The following is a 25,776-nucleotide window of genomic DNA, read 5'->3' as shown; positions in this document are numbered from 1 at the left end:
AAACCGTTGAGGCTTGGCAAAAATTTGGAAAGATCTCTATTCACTTTACGCTTGATCTTTTCAAGAAAAAATACCCCATCCGATTTCCAACGAAGGCGGGATATTATCTCCGAAAAGGCAATCGTAGCAGCAGGAAAAAAACTAGTAATCCAAAGAAGTTCCTGTTTGACTTGCCAGAGCAGATCAGAAGACCGAAACTTGCCAATTGTTATGTTCTGCTACCAGAGCTAAGGAAAGATACAATAAGCAAGCATTTTTGAATGAAAAAAATTCTCGGTGTTCACCAAAAAATAAATCCGGCAAACATACCTTAGGCTCCAAGAAATGTGCTCCAGGACAGTTACTCACGTGCTGACGGAGCTCGGCCACCTCCAGAGAGAGTCCCTGCAGGCGATGAACCAAATCCTGAACCGACACCATGATGGAACAGAAAAATCTTTCCTTAGAGAATTTGCTGGCTGGACTTACTGTTATGTTCTGCTACCAGAGCTAAGGAAAGAGAGGAGATCTGTCCCTACGATAGAACTCAGCTTAATCCCTACGATGTAACAGGGAACCTGATCCTGCGATCAGACCTGCTAAAGTCCTAAGCTAGTCTGTACGGAGACCTATAGATGTGAGGAAGGAATCCCTACAAGTTCTAAGGACTGGGAGGAATATGGGACACCTCCTAACAGAAATAGTAGCAGACAGACGAACAAACAAAATATATAGAACATAGAGGTCAGTAGACCAAGCAAACTAACAGAGCAAGACACAGAGCACAGGCTAGCTAGAAAGTAGATATACAATGAAGTCCAGCAAAGCCAGAAGGGCGGAGCAGGATTAAATAGGCCAACAAGGTCATGTGACCAGCAAAGGAAAAAAAACTAAGAGCAAGGTTCTAACAGTACCCCCCCTTCTAAGAGGATCCTCCGGATCCCCTAGGACCAGGCTTATCAGGAAATCTCCTGTGAAACGCTCTGATAAGTCTGGACGCGGAAACATCATCCGACCTCACCCAAGAGTTATCCTCGGGACCGAAACCTTTCCAGGCCACAAGATACTGCAAACTACCTCTATACCGTCTAGAGTTAAGGATGCGAGAAATTTCATATTCCCCGTCCTCCACCACCGGAGGAACAGAGGCAGAGGCGTCACAATCCGATACAACAGCTTTTTTCAACAGAGAGACATGAAATACCGGATTAATTCTCCAGGAGGTAGGAACCTCCAACCTAACAGCAGATTGGTTGACAACCTGAAGCACCTTAAAGGGCCCTACAAACTTGGGACCCAATTTCTTTGAAGGAATCCTCAACCGCAGATTCCTAGAGGACAACCAAACCATGTCACCAACAGCGAACAAAACCTCCTGTCGTTTCCTATCAAAGTAGTCTTTAGATTTTCTGTTGGCCTCCTGAAGATTACCACGCACATCCGTCCAAACTCTCTCCAAATCACCGGAAAAATTCTCCTCCTCAGGCACGGCAGATCCCAACTTGGAGAACGACCCAAACGACGGATGTCTCCCAGAACAACAAAAAAAAGGTGAACAACCAGCAGAAGATGTATGATTGTTCAGAGCAAATTCAGCAAGTGGCAGAAACTCAGACCACCCCTCTTGATTGTCTGCCACAAAACAACGCAAGAACTGCTCAACATCCTGGTTTTTCCTTTCTGTCTGGCCATTAGATTCAGGATGATATCCGGACGAGAACGACAAATGAACTCCCAACCTATCACAAAAGGCACGCCAAAAACGAGCCACGAACTGAGGACCCCTATCAGAAACAATGTCAGTAGGAACGCCATGAAGTCTGACAATTTCCTTGACAAAGGCCTTAGCGAGAGTTTTAGCGCAGGGCAGTTTGACGAAAGGAACCAAGTGACACATCTTGCTAAAACGGTCCACGACCACCCAGATGACAGTAAAACCCTCAGAGGGGGGAAGGTCAGTTATAAAGTCCATAGCCAAATGTGTCCAAGGAGCACTGGGAACCTCCAAAGGACAAAGCAACCCCGCAGCAGGAGTATGTGAGGACTTAGATCTAGCACATATAGTACATTGACGCACCCACTTAATGACTTCCTTCTGCCATCCAGGCCACCAAAAACTGCGACCCACCAGTCTCTTGGTCTCAGAGATTCCGGGATGACCTGCCAACCGAGATTCGTGACACTCAACAAACAAATCTCTCCTAAAGGTCCCAGGCACAAACAACCTCCCATGAGGAGTGTTAGAAGGGGCATTCTCCTGTGCTTTAAGAATCTCATTTTCCAAAACGGAGTCCAAAGCAGCTATCACAACACCTTCTTGTAAAATGTTCTCCTCTTTCTCAGCACCGACTATGGGAGAAAAACTGCGAGACAAGGCATCCGCCTTAACATTCTTAGTACCAGGGATGTAAGTAACGGAGAAATTAAACCGCGAGAAAAACAGTGCCCACCTAGCCTGACGGGCATTCAGGCGCTTGGCAGCATCAAGATATATCAGATTTTTATGATCCGTAAGAACCTGAACGGGAAATTCCGCACCTTCCAAGAAGTGGCGCCAGTGTTCAAATGCGAGTTTAATAGCCAATAATTCCCGATTACCAATATCGTAATTCAGTTCAGTCTCCGAAAATTTTTTTGAAAAAAAGGCACAGGGATGTAATCCATCCCCGTTATCCTGAGACAATACTGCGCCAACCCCCACAGAGGAAGCATCAACCTCAACCAAAAACGGCCTAGTAACATCAGGCTGCATAAGGATGGGAGCAGAGGTGAACATCTCCTTGAGATACACAAAAGCTTCAATGGCCTCAGAAGACCACTGAACCGCATCAGCACCTTTCCTGGTGAGATCAGTCAGAGGTTTCACAATACTAGAAAATTTTTTTATGAATTTTCTATAGTAATTGGCGAAACCCAAAAACCTCTGTATCGATTTCAAACCAATAGGCCTAGGCCATTCCTGCACAGCCTGAACCTTAACCGGATCCATCTCAAAACCTTTGCTGGAGATAATGTAGCCCAAAAAACTAATTCTCTGTACAGCGAACTCACATTTCTCCAGCTTAGCAAAAAGCGAATTGTCCATTAATAACTGTAATACCTCACGCACGCTCCGCCAATGAGACTCCAGATCAGGCGAATAAATCAAAATGTCATCCAAATACAGAACCACATTTTTGCCGATCAAAGGTCTAAGGATGTCATTAATCAGATTCTGAAAAAATGCAGGAGCATTAGTAAGACCAAAAGGCATAACCAGATTCTCAAAATGACCCACAGGAGTGTTAAAAGCAGTCTTCCATTCGTCACCCTCCTTCATGCGCAACAGATTGTATGCCCCCTTAAGGTCAATTTTAGAGAACCACTTGGCCCCCATTAACTGGTTAAACAGATCAGGAATCAATGGCAGTGGGTAAGGATTGCGTACAGTAATTTTGTTAATCTCACGAAAATCCAGACAAGGACGTAAACCGCCGTCCTTTTTTTTTACAAAAAAAAATCCAACCGCCACAGGAGACTTAGAGGGCCTAATGTGACCGGCGGCCAAACTTGTCTGTATGTATTCCTCCAAAGCCTTCCTCTCAGGAATAGTAAGGTTAAACAAACGACTTTTAGGAAGAGTCGCTCCAGGGACAAATTCAATGGTACAATCATAGTCTCTATGGGGAGGCAAAACCTGCGATTCCTTCTCAGAAAAAACTCTCCAAAAATCCTGAATAGGAACAGGCAATTCTCCCCTATCCAAAGCTGCAATACGCCCATTACAACATTTGTCATAACATTTATGGCTCCAGGATTTAATTTCACTGGTAGACCAATCCAGTACAGGATTGTGAAATTTTAACCAGGGCAATCCCAATATTACTGGAGAAGGCAAGTTATTCAACACTACCAAATCCAATTTCTCATGGTGAACACCATTAATAGTGAGAGGAAATTCACAGACCTTGAGAGTAATATTCTTCAAAGGGGAACCATCCACAGAAACCACAGCAATGGGGGATGATAAAGGTTCAGGTTTTAAATTGAGTCTTTCCACGAATCCCCCATCAATAACATTCAGAGTAGACCCACAATCGACAAACACCCGAAATTCCATTAATTTTTCCTGAGCAATCGTGGAAGCAGCTAAAAATACACCCTTGGAATTTAAACAGGCAATACGGGCATGACTGACCATTTTTTTTTCTTTCTTCATACGAAGCTCACAGCCTTTAATCAAATGACCAGATTTTCCGCAATAGAAACACAAGCCTTCAAAAAATCGACGGTCTTTTTCTTGAGAGCGAGGTGCCACCGATCCAATCTCCATCGGTTCACCACTGTTAGTACACACATTCTCATAACCAGAAACTGACATAGCAGAGGATTTGCTCTCATTAACCCTTGCACGCAGTCTTCTATCCACCCGTATAGCTAATTGCATAGCCTGTTGCAAATCTTCAGGTGTAGGATAAGCAATTAGCAGGTCTTTAACCCTTTCACTGAGCCCAGCAAGAAATAGACTTTTCAGAGCAGAATCGTTCCACCCTGTTTGAGTAGACCAACGACGGAAATGAGTACAATATTTTTCCACATTACCTGATCCTTGTTTTAAACGTCTCAACTCAGTCTCAGCTGATGCGACACGGTCAGGATCATCATATAATAGTCCCAAAGCAGAAAAAAAACTATCCACTGATCTGAAGCATGTATCACTAGGTTGCAAAGAAAAGGCCCACTCCTGAGGCTCTTTGCGCAAAAGTGACATTATGAACCCTACGCGCTGGGATTCATCCCCAGAGGACTTAGGTCTCAAACGAAAATACAATAAGCAAGCATTTTTGAATGAAAAAAATTCTCGGTGTTCACCAAAAAATAAATCCGGCAAACATACCTTAGGCTCCAAGAAATGTGCTCCAGGACAGTTACTCACGTGCTGACGGAGCTCGGCCACCTCCAGAGAGAGTCCCTGCAGGCGATGAACCAAATCCTGAACCGACACCATGATGGAACAGAAAAATCTTTCCTTAGAGAATTTGCTGGCTGGACTTACTGTTATGTTCTGCTACCAGAGCTAAGGAAAGAGAGGAGATCTGTCCCTACGATAGAACTCAGCTTAATCCCTACGATGTAACAGGGAACCTGATCCTGCGATCAGACCTGCTAAAGTCCTAAGCTAGTCTGTACGGAGACCTATAGATGTGAGGAAGGAATCCCTACAAGTACTAAGGACTGGGAGGAATATGGGACACCTCCTAACAGAAATAGTAGCAGACAGACGAACAAACAAAATATATAGAACATAGAGGTCAGTAGACCAAGCAAACTAACAGAGCAAGACACAGAGCACAGGCTAGCTAGAAAGTAGATATACAATGAAGTCCAGCAAAGCCAGAAGGGCGGAGCAGGATTAAATAGGCCAACAAGGTCATGTGACCAGCAAAGGAAAAAAAACTAAGAGCAAGGTTCTAACACCAATATCATTACCCAATAAATGTAAAATTAAAAAATCAGGTATAGGATAATGCAAAGATAAATCTAATAATACTTTCTTCAACTGTGACCAACGCATACCACGAATACCATGCCAGAAGATTTGAAATTCGGATGAACTAAACGATAAATTTTCAGAATAATTTCTTTTACTCTCCCTTCTCTGCGCCCAATAAACATAAGAGTGCCCAATAATCCATATACATCTGGGCCCTACAAAATAAAAAGAATCAACATGTAAATAACAAGTCAGGGCGAACATACAACTGGTATCGATTTGACTTCCACCTCCCTAATTGCTTAATCAAATTCTCATCTAGGCCAGCTTGGGCAGCCATAGTTGCTGCCCCTATCCTAAACGAATGACCTGTAATATGTAAATTCCCCAGTTTCAGATCGCCCAAGCATTTCCTCAATATGAAAGAAAATTGGAATTTAGTTACTGGGCTACCATTTTTATGAATGAATAGAAGGGAAAAACCAAGGGGGCGAATTGACAGCCATCGTCTCATGTTAGACACAGGGCATAAGGGAGAATGGCTGATTGCCCTTACTATGATTTTAGTGCCCCTGCCCAACTGATCTGTCTTAGACCTCCTCAAGAAAAGGACCATACTGTGCTGTAGTACTGAAACGTCAGAAAACAGAAGCCCCGTAGGCCGAAGCCCATTATCTGACAATAACTCCCCTGTCCTCATTGCTGAAAAAAATAAAGTAATAAAAATGGCCCTAAAAAGAGTTGCTTCAAAAAGGTTGAAACAAACCTCAGAAACCAGTGAACACAATTTGGACAAAAGTTCAATCGTAACTGGTCGTCTGGTATCTGCAGAAAAAGAATTACGCTTAAAACCCTTTAAAAATTGCTTTACTACAAATAATGACGACAAGGGAGCTGACCCATATAACTTTAAGAAAAATGATATCCCTGCTATACTTTTTGCCAAAGCTGAGTGAGACAACCCTTCATTCACTAACATGTCTAAAAATGACAAGGCTGAAGTAGCAAAACATGCATGAGGATCAAAGCCATTAACTTGACAAAATCCCCGCCATCGCTCCCACGCGCATGTATAACCCGCCCATGTGCGCGGAGCTAAGGAATGAATAATGTATTTAGGAACATGAATTAAACCAGATCCCACAGGGACGTGGGAAGCCTCGTTCTGTCCGCTTCTGCCTCTGGATACCGCGCAAGGAATTCTTCCACCCGCTGCTGAGACAGAAGATCCGCCATTACATTACTATATTCTGTAGAAACGCAGGCTTTAAGCCAAATGTTATGCTGAAGTAATAACATCAAATGCCTCAAAATTTTAGAGATCAACCCGTTTCTAGAAGACATAGTGTTAAGTGAAAAACAAAGACCCGGAGATTTGGAGCGCAACAAAATTCTACAATTATCGAGACGAGAACTCCAAATGGAAAAAATAGCAAAAACTGCAAAGACTTCAAAAAATGATATAGTAAAATCCTTACCGCAGAAAAAACCCGGCCAAAGCTCTGAAATCCATGCACCGCGGAAAAATCCCCCAAAACCGGAAAGACTAGCTGCACAAAACAATTGCAGTTTATCCGCTGATTGAAATTCTGACTGCCAGCAAGACACACCATTATACTCGTCCAAAAACGGGGCCCACACCCATAAATCCTCCTTCAGATCAGGAGAAATAATAATCAAGGACGTCGGGGAGGTGTGGCCTTTGATAGCATCGTACAAAAAAAATTCTCCCAACAGGTATTATGCGCAAAGCAAAATTTAATGCTCCTAATAAAGATTGAAAATCCCTCAAAGAAGCAGTGTCCCGTCGCAGAAAAAGGTAGACTAGTGATTTCAGCTTAATCACTTTATCCAATGGCAGCCTACATACCATTTCATTGGAATCTAACTCTATCCCTAAAAATTCCAGTTTCGTACAAGGAAAAACCGTCTTATCTGCGGCAATGGGGACCCCAAAAATAGCCATAATGGACAAAAAACGTGTCAACAATTGAGAACAAATGTCAGAACCAGAGGGGCCTAAGAATAAAAAATCATCTAAATAATGTAACACATGTCCTTGTGGAAAAATAGATTGAAGACACCATTGCAAAAAGGAAGAAAACATTTCAAAATAAAAACAGGATAACGAAAAACCCATTGGGAGACATCGGTCAAAAAAATAAAATCCCTCAAAAACAAAACCCAATGAACAATAACCAGACGGATGAACAGGAAGCAGGCGAAAAGCGGCTTGAATATCCGTCTTAGCTAGCATGGCATTGCCGCCGACATTCCGTAATAAATCTACGGCCATGTCAAATGAGGCATAATGGACAGATGCTTTAGTCTTATCCACCTGGTCGTTCAATGAATCGCCGGAAGGGAAAGATAAATGATGTATAAGGCGATAGGAACCCCGCTCTCTTTTTGGAACAACCCCTAATGGGGTGATCCTAAAATTCAAAAAAGGGGGATCAATGAATGGACCAGAACACCTACCGAGCTGAATTTCCTTAACAATTTTCTCTCTCACTACCTCAGGAAAACGCCTGGCTGAAGGTAAATTCTCAATTACCTTGCAACCAGACCCTTCAAAACTAGGTACAAAAAAACCCTCTGTGAAACCTTTAAACAGTAGCAGGGATTTCTCCCTGTCGTGATATTTGTTTAGAAACGGTAGCATTTCTACCACCTTCACCGGTGTCTTTGCCATTAAGAAATGGCTCTTTTGCAATAGCCCTTTGAGGCGACTGAGTAAATTTCTTGAAGCATTTATTCATTGGGTGAGCCCCCCCGCAAATGGAACACTCATGCTTATAACGACAATTGTGCAGCCATCTGCAGGAGGACTCATTAAACGCGAAACATAACCCTTTCCGAATCTGTTGAGAAACCGGGTTTTTAAGAATATTAGGTTGCCTCTGTGGGACCATCATTTGTAGCCATAGGCCTATGTCTTTAACCCCCCATTTTAATGAAGGGTGAACAGACAATTTTTGCCTAAAGGCTTCATCATACAGCAGCCAAGCAGTACCGCCAAAATGGCGGTAAGCCTCCAATACAATATCTATATGTTGAAGGAGTCCACAGCAAAGAGACGCGGATTTCTCCCCCAACACGGCCGCATAAATTAAGAAGGCCTGTAGCCACGAATGAAAAGATTTAAAAATTTTCTTTTTTTCCTTATCCGATTTATCGGTCCGAAAAGCATCTTTACCGGGAAGCAGGGAAAAAACATCCAAATACTCCCCAGCCCAGATCCTTTCTTTCACCGACGCAGACAAGTGAAAACCCAAAGGGGAAACCTCGCAGGACAATGCTTCCTTGAAGCAAGCTGCAGGTACATGAGGCCTCTGAGAAACCTTAAGGGAGGACCCCATATCAAACTTAGAAAATCCCCTAAGGGCATCCTGCACAGCAATATTAATTATCTCTTTAAGAGAGGCTGAGCTAGAAATAACATTATCAATTAAACTGTCATTATGCATTAGTATCTCACCATCCGAAGATCGTGCCGGAGATGTCTGCATCTGTCCTTGCGTTACTGATGTCTTCTCTATTCTCCCACCAGACCCCTGAGCGGTCTCAGTGAAAGGGGCCATCCCGGTACTAGCCACAACCGCTGGGCTCCAGTTCCTGGGACACAGCTGCAGCCGCCTGACAGCTCTTTTGCTGCGGCTGCAAGCTGGCGCCCCGGCTCCACGGAGCGGTCGTGACCACTACCGCTGCACCGCTGTCTTCATCCGTCCTGCGCTCCGGGGACCCGGATGCCGGTTGGCTCACGGAACCACGCCCCCTCGTAGGACTACGCGAGAGCCTGCTGACAGGCTCCCCGCTTAGCGATGCCGCCGGCCTCTTCCTGCCTTGGCTCCGCCTGCCTCCTGATGGCGGCGGTGATGGGGACCAGCGTCGCAGCTTCCTGGGTCTCGCACTGCGACGGGGAACCGGCGCTCCGTCCTGTATCTCGCCATCTTCGGGCTCCTCAATCGCCCCCTCAACAGCCTCTTCCTGTGCCGCTGAATCTTCCTCCAGGCACCGCAGAAGCCAGTCCCGACCTCCCCCAGCGCTCGCCTTCTCCAACAGCCGGCTCAGGAGCTCCTCCATCCCGTCTTCAGGCTTCTTCAGCTCTTGAGGTAAAACTGACCCCTCCTGACAGGAGCCGTCACCTTATATAGGCATATGCCCCCACTCTCCCCCCCTTACAGAACCAATCAGCTGTTCTCCATTTCCCGCTCAAAAACCAGTTAAGGCCAGATTTGTACCACTTCTGAAAGTTCCCAGTAATATTGTCAGTTACCTCATAACCTGACTTGACCATGTAATACATTAGGGGCTTATTCCCTCATGATGTCCCCATTTAAGGCAATGTGGCCATCTCATTACACATCCTGGCGGAGTCCATGGGTCACTGAATCTCTTCTGCTGCAGTGCAGACAGCAGCTCACTTCTCGTACAGATCGCTGATCAATAATGCTGGATCTTTGTCACTGCGATACCGCACCTGGAACAACCAGGGAGAGCGGTGCTGGTGTTGGTAAGTCTAACAGTGATTGGCAGCAGTGCAGCCAATCAGTGTTAGTTTTGTTTGTGGCCTCTCCCCCGCGCTGACTGCACGGCTTAAGTAATAAGCCATGCTGTACTGAGTAACAGTGTTGCTTCCCCACTGTGTCACAGGCTGACAGTAAGAAGCACAGGGAGATGGATGGCTGTCTGCTACATCACTCACCAAAGGTTAGATACAGTTGTGCTCAAATTGATGTTAGAGGGGGCAATACACGGTATTAATAACTGGGGTATGTGAACTTTTGATCAGGGTCATTTGAATGTTTTTGGTTGTCATTAAGATTTAAAAAGAGAAAACACAGTAGTTTGACAATAAATGGCTTCACCCAACCAATAACCTTGAGTGGAGAAAAAGTTTTTTTGTTACCATTCATATTCTCTGAAACAAGGCCAAGAAAGGAAGAATTCTGCTCTGGTATGTAAACTCTTTAGCACAGCTGTATATGTAGCTGAGCAGGATTATCGACCATAACTAAGTGAGCCCCCGCCAACACCAACAGTGAGTGTTATAGGGGACTTTACTCATTGGTGATAGAGGTTGAGAGGGCTCAGTCACTAAGGGAGGATTTCCCTAATTTTTTTGTTTCACCCCTGACTGACTGAGCCTCCTCTGTATCACCCCTGAGTGAGCCTCCTCTGTATCACCCCTGAGTGAGCCTCCCCTGTATCACCCCTGAGTGAGCCTCCCCCCGTATCACCCCTGAGTGAGCCTCCCCCGTATCACCCCTGAGTGAGCCTCCCCCGTATCACCCCTGTCTGAGCACCCCCCCGTATCACCCCTGTCTGAGCACCCCCCCGTATCACCCCTGACTGAGCGCCCCCTTATCACCCCTGACTGAGCCCCCCCGTATCACCCCTGACTGAGGATCCCCCCCGTATCACCCCTGACTGAGCCCACCCTGTATCACCCCTGACTGAGCCCACACTGTACCACCCCTGACTGATATAATGTCCCCATTTTGGTATAATGTCCCCCATCCTGGGCCCCATGCTATAACCATGTCCCCCTTCTGGTATAATGTCCGCCATCCTGGTGTAATGTCACCCATTCTGATATATTATCCCAATTCTGCCATATTGTCCCCATCCTAATATAATGTCCCCAGTCTGGTATGTTGTCCTCCATTCTGATATAATGTCCTCCATTCTGATATAATGTCCGCCATCCTGATATAATGTCCCCATCCTGATATAATGTCTGCCTTCCTGGTATAATGTCCGCCTTCCTGGTATAATGTCCGCCTTCCTGGTATAATGTCCGCCTTCCTGGTATAATGTCTGCCATCCTGGTATAATGTCCGCCATCCTGGTATAATGTCCTCCTTCCTGGTATAATGTCCACCATCCTGGTATAATGTCCCCCATCCTGGTATAATGTCCCCCATCCAGGTATAATGTTCCCCCAGCCCGGAGCTGACTTCTGCAGGCCTCCAAGGGCAGCGCAAGACATCACTGCAATGTGCAACCCATCATTGGCAAGCCGAAATGTGCTGCCAGCCTCTGACTGGCCGGCATCGTGTAATTCACTGCAGAGAATCAGAGGGTCTCTGTGTCACAATACATTTCAGCAGAATATGCATCAGGCCACGCTCAAGCATGGGTCTGGTCCCAGTTGCACCCTCTATGACTGCGATCATTACGCCCCTGCTTGTTTGGTATATTTTAATATAACAGTAACAATATTGCAGTATATAGTGGGAATAATGATCTCATATGAATCCAGCCTAATGCTGGACTTCACAGGAGTATCAAGATAGGGGCGCACAGCTGAATGGTCACCATACAGGCTGTATGTTGCGTGTGAAGAGGGCTCCACTGCTGAGCCTACTCCACACATGCAGATCCTGCTGTGGACATACTGGTACTGTATGTTCATCTGTGCCAAGAGATTAATATTTTGAATTGATTTTATGTATGTGCATGTGGAGAGGAGCGCCCTTATCACAGCACTGGCTGTCTTAAAAAGGCACAGAACAAATGCACTTATATTAAAACCATTTTTACATGCATAAAAAGTTGCAATTCGTACAAAATTATATAACTATGCAACATTTGACTCACTGGATGTCAGCTCTTTTTTAACATTGAGAAGTGTACCTACCATGCTTACAATGTTGTGTTAAATAATTTGCACCAAATTTATCATTAGGGGTAAAAATTTTATAAATATGGAATAGTAGAGTATATTTGGCTCAAATTTTGCCATTTTTGATAAACCATTGTGTTTTTATGTTACACCACAATATTAGCACATTTTATCTCACAATTGGTGGGCTTGTATTATTTCTATGTAGCTACATAGTGGGCCCCGGGAATGATTTTCTCTGGTGGGACCAATATGCCACAGCCAATAATTGCAGATCCAAAGTCTACTATATCTGTGTGTATTAAAATAACGGTAGACATATTAGGAAGACTCTGAGCTGCAAATTTCAATGTGAATTTCACTACAAATCTGCTGCAAAAAATCTCCCAGAGTATACTTTGATGTTCCCATACACCCTAATTTACTAGACAAGCGTGTTTATATGTATGCCATCAGATTGATACGCATAGTGTTTATTTCAGCCTTCCCCCTACCAATACCTCTTATGTCATGTGCGGCTATATGGAGTGGGCTCAGGAGCTGAACCTTGTCCATACAGGGCTTGTGCCGGCTGTGCCATACAACCTACACCTGTGTTTTCTAACAGCAATGACCGGAGCTGTCTGTGATTGACGCTGTTTGACCATATATATATTTACTATATACTGCAATACTGAAAAGAGTCCTCTACATCAAAAAATTGAAAATTAATTAACTCATAATGCAAACACTGTATAACATGGGGAAAAAAAAAAACGAAAAACCTAAATTGGGCGTTTTTTTTTTAATATCTCGCATTCACCCAAAAATGGAATAAAAAGCGATCAAAGTGGTGCCAATAAAAACTACAGCTCACCACCCAAAAAACAAGCCCTCACGTAGCTCCATGGAAAGAAAGAAGTCATGTCTCAGAAAATGGCAACACACAAACACAATTTGTTTTTGCAAAGTTATGAATTTATTTAACTACAGAAATATAAAATTACTATAGTGTCAAGTTTGGTGTGAACGTAGTCGTACTGACTTAAATAATCATTTTACCACACAAACATAAATGTCTTAATAACATTTTTTCACTATTTCACTGCACTTGGAATTTTGTTTCCTTTTCAGTAAAAATCCCATCCACTTTGCAGGAACTGTAAGACGCTGTGTTTTGGATACAGCAAAAATGCACAGCATCAAAAACTCATTTTGAGCACACAGCCTAAGGCCTCCTTCACACCTCAGTTTTTTATGTCCGTATGTGGCCCGTTTTTTAAGGACCGCAAATATGGACATAGGCACACTCATTGTATTCAATGGGTGTGCGCAAATGTCAGGTTTTTCACACGGACCATGTGTCCATGTGAAAAACCCACAGACATGTCAGGTTTTTTTGCGCAGCACTTGCAAAATGCGTGCCGCACCCATGCAAACTGATGACACACGGATGACATCTATGGCGCCTGGGAAAAAGCATTACAGTTCGTACTGATCCCAGGCGCTGGCTGCTGAAGGCAGCTCTCATCATTGCCACCTGGTCGTGCTGACATCAGCACGACCAGGAGACAATGATGGGAGCTGTAAGCAGCACCCGCTGAGTACATCCTGTGTAAAATGAAGAATTAATTTAAAAAAAAATGGCATGGGCTCCCACCAATTATTCATAACCAGCAGAGGGAAAGCTGTCCACTGGAGGCTTATATTACTTGCCAGGGAAAGGGGCCATTAGCCAAAAATGTTCCCTGGCTTTTAATAACAGCTCACAGCTGTTTGATTAGCATTTACTGGCTAGATTACAGGGGAACCCCATAAAAATGATGTAGGGTCCCCCTACAAATTCTAACCAGCAAAAGCTAAACAGACAGCTGTGGGATGATATTAATAGCCAGGGAAGGGGCCATGGCCCTCCTGGGCTAATAGGATCAGCACTCAGCACACCCAGAAATGGCGCATCAATAAAATGCGCCAATTCTGGTGCTTGGCCTCACTCTTGCCACTTGCCCTGTTGTGGTGACAAGTGGGGTAATAGGGTTGGGGTTGATGTCAGCTTTGTAATGCCAGGTGACATCAAGCCCAGGGGTTAGTAATGGAGAGGCGGTTATAAGACGCCCCCATTACTAACCCCATAGTAATTTTGAAATAAAGGATTTTATTCTTGCTGTGTGTTTATTTGAAAGAAAAGTCAACACCCTGATGTACACATTTATTAAAAATAAAAAGCACAGTTATACTCACCTTTACGCCTAATCCATTGAAGCCAATTTCCCCTGTAAAAAAACAAAAATAATAAACAACCATATCCCTCACCTGTCCGACGTGAGGATAACCCACTGTCCTACACCATAATCCACCTGTGCGACATGTGGTTTTCAAAATAAACAGTGGCATGCTGTGACCGTTCATGTTGAAAACCAGGGGAGAATGAGCTTCTGCGAGCGGGCCCCTGAACTGTGGTGACATCAGTGAAATCACCGCTAGCACTGTGAGAAAAATGTTATTATGGCAGTGGAGAAATTTCTTTTTTTTTGCTTTCCTTTACATTCATGATTATGCCAATAATAAGAATTGAGCTACTGGAGCCATACTTCTATATGGTAATAACCCGCTTATTTATTTCTTACAGTCATCAAAGCCTAAAGTAAGCATTCCTCTCTCTGCGATCATCGAGGTCCGCACTACGATGCCGCTGGAGATGCCTGACAAGGACAACACGTTTGTACTGAAGGTAAAACTTTTTTTTGCAGACACATGTATACATACTGACATTCCTATCATGTAGGGTCTTCACTTACTCCACCCTATAAAGGTGACAGTGTTAGGCCGCCCAGGAGACTGAGAAGTTAATCCGTTCTTCACAATTAAATCCCTTTCCTTAGGTCTGTGCAATATCAGATCATTGAGGGTCTGACCCCTGACTCCCTCTCACCTATTAGCTGATCGAGGGGACTGCAGCGCTGTGGTCACCATCATGTCCCCTTTATTATTTTCCATTACTACAACTTTGTCCCATTCAAGTGAATAGCAATACCAGGCACAGCCACTAGTAGAAGTAGTGAGCTGTTTATAGTAAACAAAGAAGGAGACCACAGTCTCTTCAAACAGCTGATTAGCTGCTGTGCCAAAAGTCTGTACCTCACCTATTATTCATGGCCATTCCTTAAAGGGTTATTCCCATCTTCATACATGGGTATTGCCAGATAGTGCTTGTAAACGGAATCACTTTTTCAATTTACTGCTTAAAAGTTTTCAGCCGATTTTGAGATATTAACACTTTTTTCTTTTGTTTGTAACTCGTTGCCCTAGATACCGACCACCACTGCTAGACTGCAGAACATGTGCAGTGCTTACAAGCTCTTTTCTACTGACCACTATTTTAAAGTTGGCAAGGATTACTGGAGCATGCGGTTACCTCCTAATCCCAGCCAGCTTCAGTTCATTATTTACAAGCTAGACAGCAGAGGTGGTCGGTCTGCTAATATCTCAAGAATGGCTGCAAACGTTAATATACCGTAGATTTACAACCACTATCCGAAAATATCCATCTATGAAGATGGGAGTAACTCATTAGATGGAATGGATAGGAGATAGCTTGGAGTATGATGATACCTTTTTTAAAGTATGACAATCAATTGTGAAGAAATGTAAGCAATAAGTAAGCATTTTTATTTTACTTTTCTTTTAGAATAATTAGATTTTATATTGTTTTAGGTTAACACAACATGGCAATACAGTGTCTCCTGCGAGTAAAAATATTATTGTGGCATTACTGTGACTTGAATTGCAATAAAAATATTCTTACCATTGGATTTGCAGTAAGATTGCAAAATTCTGACATGTGGCATAACTTTTTCGCGCAAAAGGGAAATAATGAATTTTTTTTTTAGAACTACCGCACAGCTAGTAGCCCTGTGGATCCCAAACCAAATCAAACTATTTCCATATTTCTGGAGATGATTACAAGGTCACGGTTGACTTCCTTTTTCTGTACAGTGGAATTGAAGTGTGAGTTGAATAGTTTAACAAGGTGACACTTTGTTGTGGTGGAGCAGTAGACCGATCTTGGGTTTACTGTGGCGCCCCTGAAGGTTCAGTCGCCACAGAGGTACTGCACCTCACCCAGAGGTGTGGCGTCTCCTCTCAGGTAAGGAGGGAGTGCTGTCCGGAACCCCAACACCTGCATCCAACACTACACTGCTCCAGGCCAGGTGGAAGGGCAAGAAGCAATGTATGTTCTTCTGAGCCCTGACCCTGGCTGGAGTGGGGTTAACCCAAAGGGAACCAGTAGTGGGTGTGGGTGGAAGAAGTAGTTAGGGGGAGCACTTTGGTAGGAGTATATATAGCGAAGCCATCTTGGGGTGGCAGGTCAGATCAGTGAGAGGACAGTTCAGAAGAACAGTCTGGGAGCAGAGTCTCAGTAGGAGCTCTGCTCCACAACTAGGGCCTAGTGTCAGAGGCCTAGGAGGGGAGCAGGGAGTAGGCTCTGTTCTGTTGAAGGGATCCTAGGGGGTACGGCGAGTGCAGGAACACACCCGTACGCCCCTAATCTGTCAGAAGACAGAGGGATCGTAGGCCGCAAGAAGGGGACCGGCCCCTGGCCCAGTCATGTACTTCAAGTCTCGGCTGGAAAAACCGGAGGCTTCTGGCTTATATAGCCAGTTGCCGAAGCCGCATTCAAATCCCCAGGAGGGTCAGGCAGGTCCGGGAACTCCGACGCACAGGAGGGACTTCAGAGCACCCGAGCGGGATTGAGAGTGGGCAGCGCAGGGCAGGAGGGAGAAAGACCCAGCGTTAAGTCAGCCTAGCTAGGAACACAAGAAAGTGGGGTTCTGTCCGGTACTCCTAATCTGCCTGAGGAAGTGCTGAACCCCTGCTTGGTGAACGCAGCGCGACATGGGAGACTAGCACCAGTACAGTGTACCAGTGGAACTGCCATAATAACTGTGAGTAAAGACTCGGATGACTGCACCGCACTGCCTCCGTCCATTCTTTATCTGTGCCACCTTTCCCTTGCTGCACTACAACGCCCAGCACAACCACCATCTTTCTACACTTCCCTGGAGCTAGCTCTACCTGTGGAGAGCCACACCATCCCTGCTGCCGTAACACCAGCTCCTGAGGACTGCTCCGCAGCGGCGGCACCCCTTAGCCGCAATCCACAGGTGGCTTCACGAACACTGTCCCAAATGCCCAATATCTCCCCCCTTTTTACTGACCGCCCTGGGTCACGGACCGGGTCAGCCACCGTGATTTCCCCCAGCAACCAGAGGCCCGGCTGCCGAGTACCCCACGGCCCTGGGGGCGCGTCATGTTTTGACGTCACGAACAGGATACGTGACCAGCCCGTACTGGCGGGTGAAGTGTGCCAAAAGAACTGTGTGATGTTACTGAATGTGGCGTCCGCCCCAGAAGAACGGGCGCCATTATGTGCGTGCTCAAAGACAACAAAATGGAACCTCCCATCGTGGGCCTTGTCCCGGAATGGTGCCAAAAGCCAGCCCTGCCCCTTGCAACAGTGACTGTCCGCATAGATGTGTCCGTCAAGGCAGGGAGGCCGTCACAGGGAGTGACAGACAGCAGATTGCCATGGGACCGCCCCCGAAAGAAGAGAGGAGGAGGAGAAAAAGGAATGGAGAAAGGGTGTGGTCTTAATCAGTCTAGACAGACCGCACCCGGCAGCCAGCATGGACGGACGCGAAGACGAAGCCTTCGCCTCTGGCCTGCTGCAGTGTCAAGCAAATCCCCTCACCCAGGAGGGAGAAATTGGAAAATTGTCCCAGGAAGACGCGGAGTTCCTCCAAAGTGAAGTCCTGGAGCTGAGCCGGGAAGTGGAACAGGCTCAGCAGGCAGCGGTCTCCAGATGGAGGAGCGAGCTGTTAGAGAAGATGGCAGCACGGCGGAAAGCAGCACCTGAAGCCGGCAGCGGCACCCCAGCCCCGGCGGAGCCCGCTGAGTACCAGGAGGCTGGATGCAGCACAAGAGCAGGTAGGAAAGAGTCCCCTTTCCCGGGCGCTGCAAGCGCCGACCTGCTCCTGGGCCTCTTTCACCAGCACTCCCCGTATGCCGCCATGCCCTCCCTGGAGCAGCTGCTCAGCCCGGAACCTCCACCCCGGGGCGCTGACCTTGAGAAGCCTCCACTTAGTGCCCTCCCAGAACCTTCACTCCTGGGCATGGAAACTAGGAGCCTTCTACTTGGTTCCTTCCCGGCGCCCCCACCTCCGGCACCCGAGTGGGTGTACGGCGCGCCGGTCTTCGATTGGTCCGCCCGGATCGAGGACCAGCAGCCGAGCATGCTACTCCCGATACCAGCACCCCTGGTTGCTTATTCCGGCGGAGAGGAGTGTTGCTGGGACAACCAGGGGGGGGGACCTGATGGGGTTCCCGTGGGAGACCCAGGCCGAAGCCCTGCAGAGGAAGGAGTTCTGCAGGCGGGAGCTCCGGTAGCTAGAAAAGGAGCGGCGCGCTCGGCGGGCGCGCTGTGAACGCCTGGAGGCCCGGGACAAGGCCACAAAGGCCCAGGTCCGCCAGGCAGAGTCAGCCCACCCCAGCCCCCGCAACGAAGGAGTCGTGGTAAAGTTTGATCTAAAGGCTGGGTGGGGCTTTATAAGAGATCCCAACTTTGCGAGGGACATCTTCGTTAACCGGCGGGATGTTGAGCCCGAGTTGGAAGAGGGCCACCCCAACCGGAATCTCTACTCCGGTGACAAGGTCACCTACACCCGTCACCACGGGGAACGCGGGTGGTATGCTCTGCAAGTGTACTGCGTCATCGAGGACACCCCCCCCCCCAGGACATACCGTATGACCCGGCTGGGTTAGGTAAAAATCAGCCGTACCCCAGGCGGGGACCCCACTATTAGTTTAGTAAGTGGGACTGGACAGTGTGTATATAATTACCCGTAAGGGTATAAAAAGACAGTAGGGCAGAGGACGGTGATCTCCCTAAAAACTTTCCGTTGTATATAATTGCACCTCTTAAGGTGCACCCTATTGGTTTTATATCAGCAACAAATGACCTCAGAAGAAAAACCCGTTTGGCGTGGCGGAAGACGTGGTCCTACACCCGGATCATCTATGCCCTGCAGCCACGCCCAGGGCCTACGTTGAGGGTTTGCGGATGGGTCCCTCATGCTACTACTTGTTGCATCTGTTTAAAAGTAAAATGGACACCCGGTTACAGCATGGACTGTAACCTGTTACAAGAAACATTTATGAAAAGTGTTTTATAATGTGCGATAAATGTAACCTGTAACGTTGAAGTGATGTGCCTCCCATAAAGGGAAGAAATGTTGTGTTTTCCAATCTTAAAAATTTCCATCTAAAAATTTTGCATGTCTAATATACCCTGTTTTACTCTGTTCCAGCCCGCGGACGTGCTATGTTTTACCAGGGGGGAGTGTGGCGTCACTGAGGGTTCAGTCGCCACAGAGGTACTGCACTTCACCCAGAGGTGTGGTGTCTCCTTCTCTCAGGTAAGGAGGGAGTGCTGCCCGGAACCCCAACACCTGCATCCAACACTACACTGCTCCAGGCTGGCTGGAAGGGCAAGACGCAATGTATGTTCCTGCTGAGCCCTGACCCTGGCTGGAGTGGGGGGAACCCAAAGGTAAGGGTAACCAGTAGTGGGTGTGGGTGGAGGAAGTAGTTAGGGGAGCACTTTGGTAGGAGTATATATGGCGAAGCCATCTTGGGGTGGCAGGTCAGATCAGTGAGGGGACAGTTCAGAAGAACAGTCTGGGAGCAGAGTCTCAGTAGGAGCTCTGCTCCACAACTAGGGCCCAGGAGGGGAGCAGGGAGTAGGCTCCGTTCTGTTGAAGGGATCCTAGGGGGTATGGCGAGTGCAGGAAGGCACCCGTATGCCCCGAATCTGTCAGAAGACAGAGGGATCGTAGGCCGCAAGAAGGGGACCGGCCCCTGGCCCAGTCGTGTACTTCAAGTCTCGGCTGGAAAAACCGGAGGCTTCTGGCTTATATAGCCAGTTGCCGAAGCCGCATTCTAATCCCCAGGAGGGTCAAGCAGGTCCGGGAACTCCGACGCACAGGAGGGACTTCAGAGCACCCGAGCGGGATTGAGAGTGGGCAGCGCAGGGCAGGAGGGAGAAAGACCCAGCGTGAAGTCGGTCTAGCTAGGAACACAAGAAAGTGGGGTTCTGTCCGGTACTCCTAATCTGCCTGAGGAAGTGCTGAACCCCTGCCTGGTGAACGCAGCGCGACGTGGGAGGCTAGCACCCGTACAGTGCACCAGTGGAATTGCCATAATAACTGTGAGTAAAGACTCGGATGACTGCACCGCACTGCCTCCGTCCATTCTTTATTTGCGCCACCTTTCCCTCGCTGCACTACAATGCCCAGCGCAACCACCTTCTTCCCACACTTCCCTGGAGCTAGCTCTACCTGTGGAGAGCCACACCATCCCTGCTGCCATAACACCAGCTCCAGAGGACTGCTCCGCAGCGGCGGCACCCCTTAGCCGCAATCCACAGGTGGCGTCACGAACACTTTCCCAAATCCCCAATATCTCCCCCCCCCCCCCTTTTTACTGACAGCCCTGGGTCACGGACCGGGTCAGCCACCGTGATTTCCCCCAACAACCAGAGGCCCGGCTGCCGAGTACCCCACGGCCCTGGGGGCGTGTCATTACTGTCTCCATCAACTAAATAAGGGGGCATTTCCATTGTCAGATAATTGTGAATCTTAGAAATGCTCAATCCCAATTATCGTCCTTCCTAAACAGGCCTTCAATCACACGCCAAATGAGCAAAATGTCTAAAAGAAAAGTAAAGTTGATCATCACATCCAAAAAATAGATGAAATCTTCAAATTTTATTCCATTAGTATCAAGCAATTTATTCACTCCTTTTTTAAATGAGTAAAATGCTAGTTTATTGAGTGAAAAGATTTTTAAGCTTGCTTAATAATCATAACTATCAGTAGCACATTATCTTGTGTAAACAGGTGATCTGCTGCTGAGAACAGCAATATTCTATGCGCAGAACGATCTTCATAACAATCGTGCTGTGCAAAAGGAAGAGCTTGTCCATTAAATGAGCACTGTTCGTCTTACATGTAGCTGATCTGCGGTCATTTAATGGTCACAAACAGCTTGTTTAAATGCATCCAAGCAATTTGTGTGATAGCAGGTAGGTTTTATAAACCTTTAAGAAAATTGTGTCACGCTATTTAATATAATAAAATATATATAATTTTCATTGGATCATTTTAAAACAGAAAAACATCAAATATAATAAAACCAGGGAAATATATAAGAATTAGACATCTATGGGTTGGGGTAAATACTTATAATAGAGTCGGTTCAAATATCAATATAACAATTTAATAGGTAAAAAAAAGCAGTATGTGGAAATATGAGTATATCTGCATATGCATTCCAGTCAATAATCTCACAAATATTTTTCAAAAGCACAGGTGTGCAAATTGTAACCCAATAGATTCATCCAGACATAAGCCCAAAATGTTGAATACAACCTAATATAAACGATAATAGAAATAGGAGAATATCCTTACCCACAGAACCACAAGGATGCACGTACTCCCGACGTACGTTTCGCTTAGTGCTTCATCTAGGGGATGTGATAGCAGATATGTGTAAGAGAATAGAAATAAACGTGAACATCTCCGGTTCACAGATCAAAACATCAGACATTTTCTTAACAAACTTAGATCAAATCATAAATAATACAGCACTACTGTGTCCAAAGTTAGCTTACAAAATGTATGTAATGTTTCCTTCTTATGCTTCTTGTGGCGGGAGGGACTAAAAATGTGGTGAACGCTGCTTTCTGTTACCGGCTGCATCTACTATTTAATAAACCATAATGACATTTTAAAGAAATGGTGCTACCCCTGTCCATGGTCTCTGTCTGATCTGTAGCTGCTCATTTCCATTTTAGAACATGCAATACCAGACATGGCCAATTAGGAAGAGTGACACTGTTTATGGGGAAAAAATAGGTTTAGCTAAAAATAGAAGATGCACAAAAAGTTAAAAAAAACGCTAACCACCTCTTTTCCTCTGATATGTTCTGTCTGCTATTAAAATTAAAACCGCAAGAAATATAAAAAGTGTGGATTTGTTTTCTCATCATTTGGATGAGATTTCTTAAAATCATATTCCCTGTGTGCTGCTGTGATAAAGGTGGGACAAGGTTGTGAATGTATGAGTAGTTAAGATATAACTTTTATAAATATATACAGTACAGACCAAAAGTTTGGACACACCTTCTCATTTAAAGATTTTTCTGTATTTTCATGACTATGAAAATTGTACATTCACACTGAAGGCATCAAAACTATGAATTAACACATGTGGAATTATATACTTAACAAAAAAGTGTGAAACAACTGAAAATATGTCTTATATTCTAGGTTCTTCAAAGTAGCCACCTTTTGCTTTGATGACTGCTTTGCACACTCTTGACATTCTCTTGATGAGCTTCAAGAGGTAGTCACCGGAAATGGTCTTCCAACAATCTTGAAGGAGTTCCCAGAGATGCTTAGCACTTGTTGGCCCTTTTGCCTTCACTCTGCGGTCCAGCTCACCCCAAACCATCTCGATTGGGTTCAGGTCTGGTGACTGTGGAGGCCAGGTCATCTGGCGTAGCACCCCATCACTCTCCTCCTTGGTGAAATAGCCCTTACACAGCCTGGAGGAGTGTTTGGGGTCATTGTCCTGTTGAAAAATAAATGATGGTCCAACTAAACTCCAACCGGATGGAATAGCATGCCGCTGCAAGATGCTGTGGTAGCCATGCTGGTTCAGCATGCCTTCAATTTTGAATAAATCTCCAACAGTGTCACCAGCAAAGCACCCCCACACCATCACACCTCCTCCTCCATGCTTCACGGTGGGAACCAGGCATGTAGAGTCCATCCGTTCACCTTTTCTGCGTCGCACAAAGACACGGTGGTTGGAAACAAAGATCTCAAATTTGGACTCATCAGACCAAAGCACAGATTTCCACTGGTCTAATGTCCATTCCTTGTGTTCTTTAGCCCAAACAAGTCTCTTCTGCTTGTTGCCTGTCCTTAGCAGTGGTTTCCTAGCAGCTATTTTACCATGAAGGCCTGCTGCACAAAGTCTCCTCTTAACAGTTGTTGAAGAGATGTGTCTGCTGCCAGAACTCTGTGTGTCATTGTCCTGGTCTCTAATCTGAGCTGCTGTTAACCTGCGATTTCTGAGGCTGGTGACTCGGATAAACCTATCCTCAGAAGCAGAGGTGACTCTTGGTCTTCCTTTCCTGGGGCGGTCCTCATGTGAGCCAGTTTCTTTGTAGCGCTTGATGGTTTTTGCAACTGCACTTGGGGACACTTTAAAAGTTTGCCCAATTTTTCGGACTGACTGACCTTCATTTCTTAAAGTAATGATGGCCATTCGTTTTTCTTTACTTAGCTGCTTTTTTCTTGCCATAATAGAAATTCTAACAGTCTATTCAGTAGGACTATTAGCTGTGTATCCACCAGACTTCTGCACAACACAACTGATGGTCCCAACCCCATTTATAAGGCAAGAAATCCCACTTATTAAACCTGACAGGGCACACCTGTGAAGTGAAAACCATTTCCGGTGACTACCTCTTGAAGCTCATCAAGAGAATGCCAAGAGTGTGCAAAGCAGTCATCAAAGCAAAAGGTGGCTACTTTGAAGAACCTAGAATATAAGACATAATTTCAGTTGTTTCACACTTTTTTGTTAAGAATATAATTCCACATGTGTTAATTCATAGTTTTGATGCCTTCAATGTGAATGTACAATTTTCATAGTCATGAAAATACAGAAAAATCTTTAAATGAGGTGTGTCCAAACTTTTGGTCTGTACTGTACATTATTATTAGTATAATTATGAGAAAGAATAAATAATGATACTAAATACTGTGGTCCTCAATAACTTAATTTTGTCCAGTCCAATATATTGTACAATTCCAACCAGAATTGTCTCACTAATGCTGTAAACCATGGACAATAGGTCCTTAAAGTGAACCTGACAGCGGATCCATGCTGCACAATCCACAGGCATCATGTATCAGCGGTGTTACGGTCAAACCTGTTTGTGTAATAATGCAAGGAATGTCTGTCCCCAAATCTGGATGGAAAATCCTCAGCATCTCCATTTCATGTGAACCTGAGGGTATTTGAATTCTGCCTAAAAAAGCACAACAAAAAAAAATACCAATAAAATGAACATATTCTCAGCAATGTCAAAATAACTGTCTGTGCATATGTTCCATCATATATAACTTCTTTAAACTGTTTAGGCATTGAAAGCCATAAAGTGTTTAAAAGAAGTCACCTGTCCATTTTTCACTATGTTACATGTGGAATTAAAGAAAAAAAATGGCGCTGGCAAAGCCACCACAAAAGACGTCCAAACAGACGTCAGAAAATACATTTCAGAGAAGACACCTCCAGCCTTTTCCTGAAGTGTCTTCAAAAATGATGCAGGTATGTGTGTGACTATAAGACATTGTGTGCACATACCCATGTTTTATCGGTTAGCACTCGGCCCAATTTTATACTATGGAGCAGTGCGAGTGGCTCCGATACCTTGGATCATGTGCACTGATACAAGTTTAAGGGTGCTTGTGAAACATCGGACTGCACTCAGATGTCATCCGAGTACAGTCCGATGTACAGTACAGACCAAAAGTTTGGACACACCTCATTTAAAGATTTTTCTACCTCTTGAAGCTCATCAAGAGAATGCCAAGAGTGTGCAAAGCAGTCATCAAAGCAAAAGGTGGCTACTTTGAAGAACCTAGAATATAAGACATATTTTCAGTTGTTTCACACTTTTTTGTTAAGTATATAATTCCACATGTGTTAATTCATAGTTTTGATGCCTTCAGTGTGAATGTACAATTTTCAAAGTCATGAAAATACAGAAAAATCTTTAAATGAGAAGGTGTGTCCAAACTTTTGGTCTGTACTGTATGCTCACAGAGACCATGGAGAAGAGGGAGCAATTAAGTTCTCCATCTTCTCTTGCGGTAAAATTGGATCACACTAAGGTGACACTTGGATCACACTCTGACAGAGATTGAGTCAAGTGTCATTACCATAATCAGCCCGATTCTCACACATAAGAGAACATACGCCAGTGTGAGCGAGCCCTTAAACTTATTTGTCAGCAGACATGGGAGCACTTGGGGGACAAGGGCAAGACAACCCACCCCGTGGCATATTATTCATTCTCTGGTGAGCTCGTCTATGGGTATTCTGGCATTTCCTGATGTATGAATGGGACTAAACAGATCTCATAAGGTGAACTAAGGATACGGTCCACCACAAAAACCATGAGAAGACTGACGTCCATAATGAATTCAGCTCATAACTAAGGAGACTGAAGTCTATCAGCCTGAGCTACTGATTACGTAACAGGTATTATTACTGCAGTAGTATCGGAATTAGTGTCTATATCCTACATCTTATATAATTACATGGTATAGATCAATATAATAGGCAGATGTTTTATTAATCCAGGGTTAATAGATCTTCACATAGGTACATAGAAGAGATTTTCTGTGAGTCAGGACTAAGTGTCAGTGTAGTGGGTGAATTGGGGAATCTACTTGACGCCCTTAGGTTTCACACACAGCGTTTTTTGGTTTTGTTTTTTTTTTTAGAAAATTGCTGTATTTGTCCTGTAGATTTCTACCAGCATTTTTTCGGTTTTTTGTTTTTTTTATTTTTTTAC

At 45.2% G+C, this 25,776-nt stretch overlaps 1 protein-coding gene across 1 annotated transcript in view; it reads left to right on the top strand.

Moving 5' to 3' along the window:
* SH2B2 (SH2B adaptor protein 2) overlaps positions 1-25,776 on the top strand; it is a 174,564-nt gene that overhangs the window by 110,683 nt on the left and 38,105 nt on the right. The window contains exon 3 of the mRNA XM_073667760.1: positions 14,692-14,793. Within this exon, the coding sequence (XP_073523861.1) occupies positions 14,692-14,793 (102 nt within the window). The remainder of the gene's footprint in view (positions 1-14,691; positions 14,794-25,776) is intronic.

The sequence above is a fragment of the Phyllobates terribilis genome, unplaced genomic scaffold (assembly GCF_046119375.1).
Source record: "Phyllobates terribilis strain yellow unplaced genomic scaffold, ASM4611937v1 Scaffold_2__4_contigs__length_985480577, whole genome shotgun sequence".
Lineage (NCBI taxonomy): Eukaryota > Metazoa > Chordata > Amphibia > Anura > Dendrobatidae > Phyllobates > Phyllobates terribilis.
Note: the sequence above shows the minus strand (reverse complement) of the source record. Positions and strands in the feature narration are given on the sequence as shown.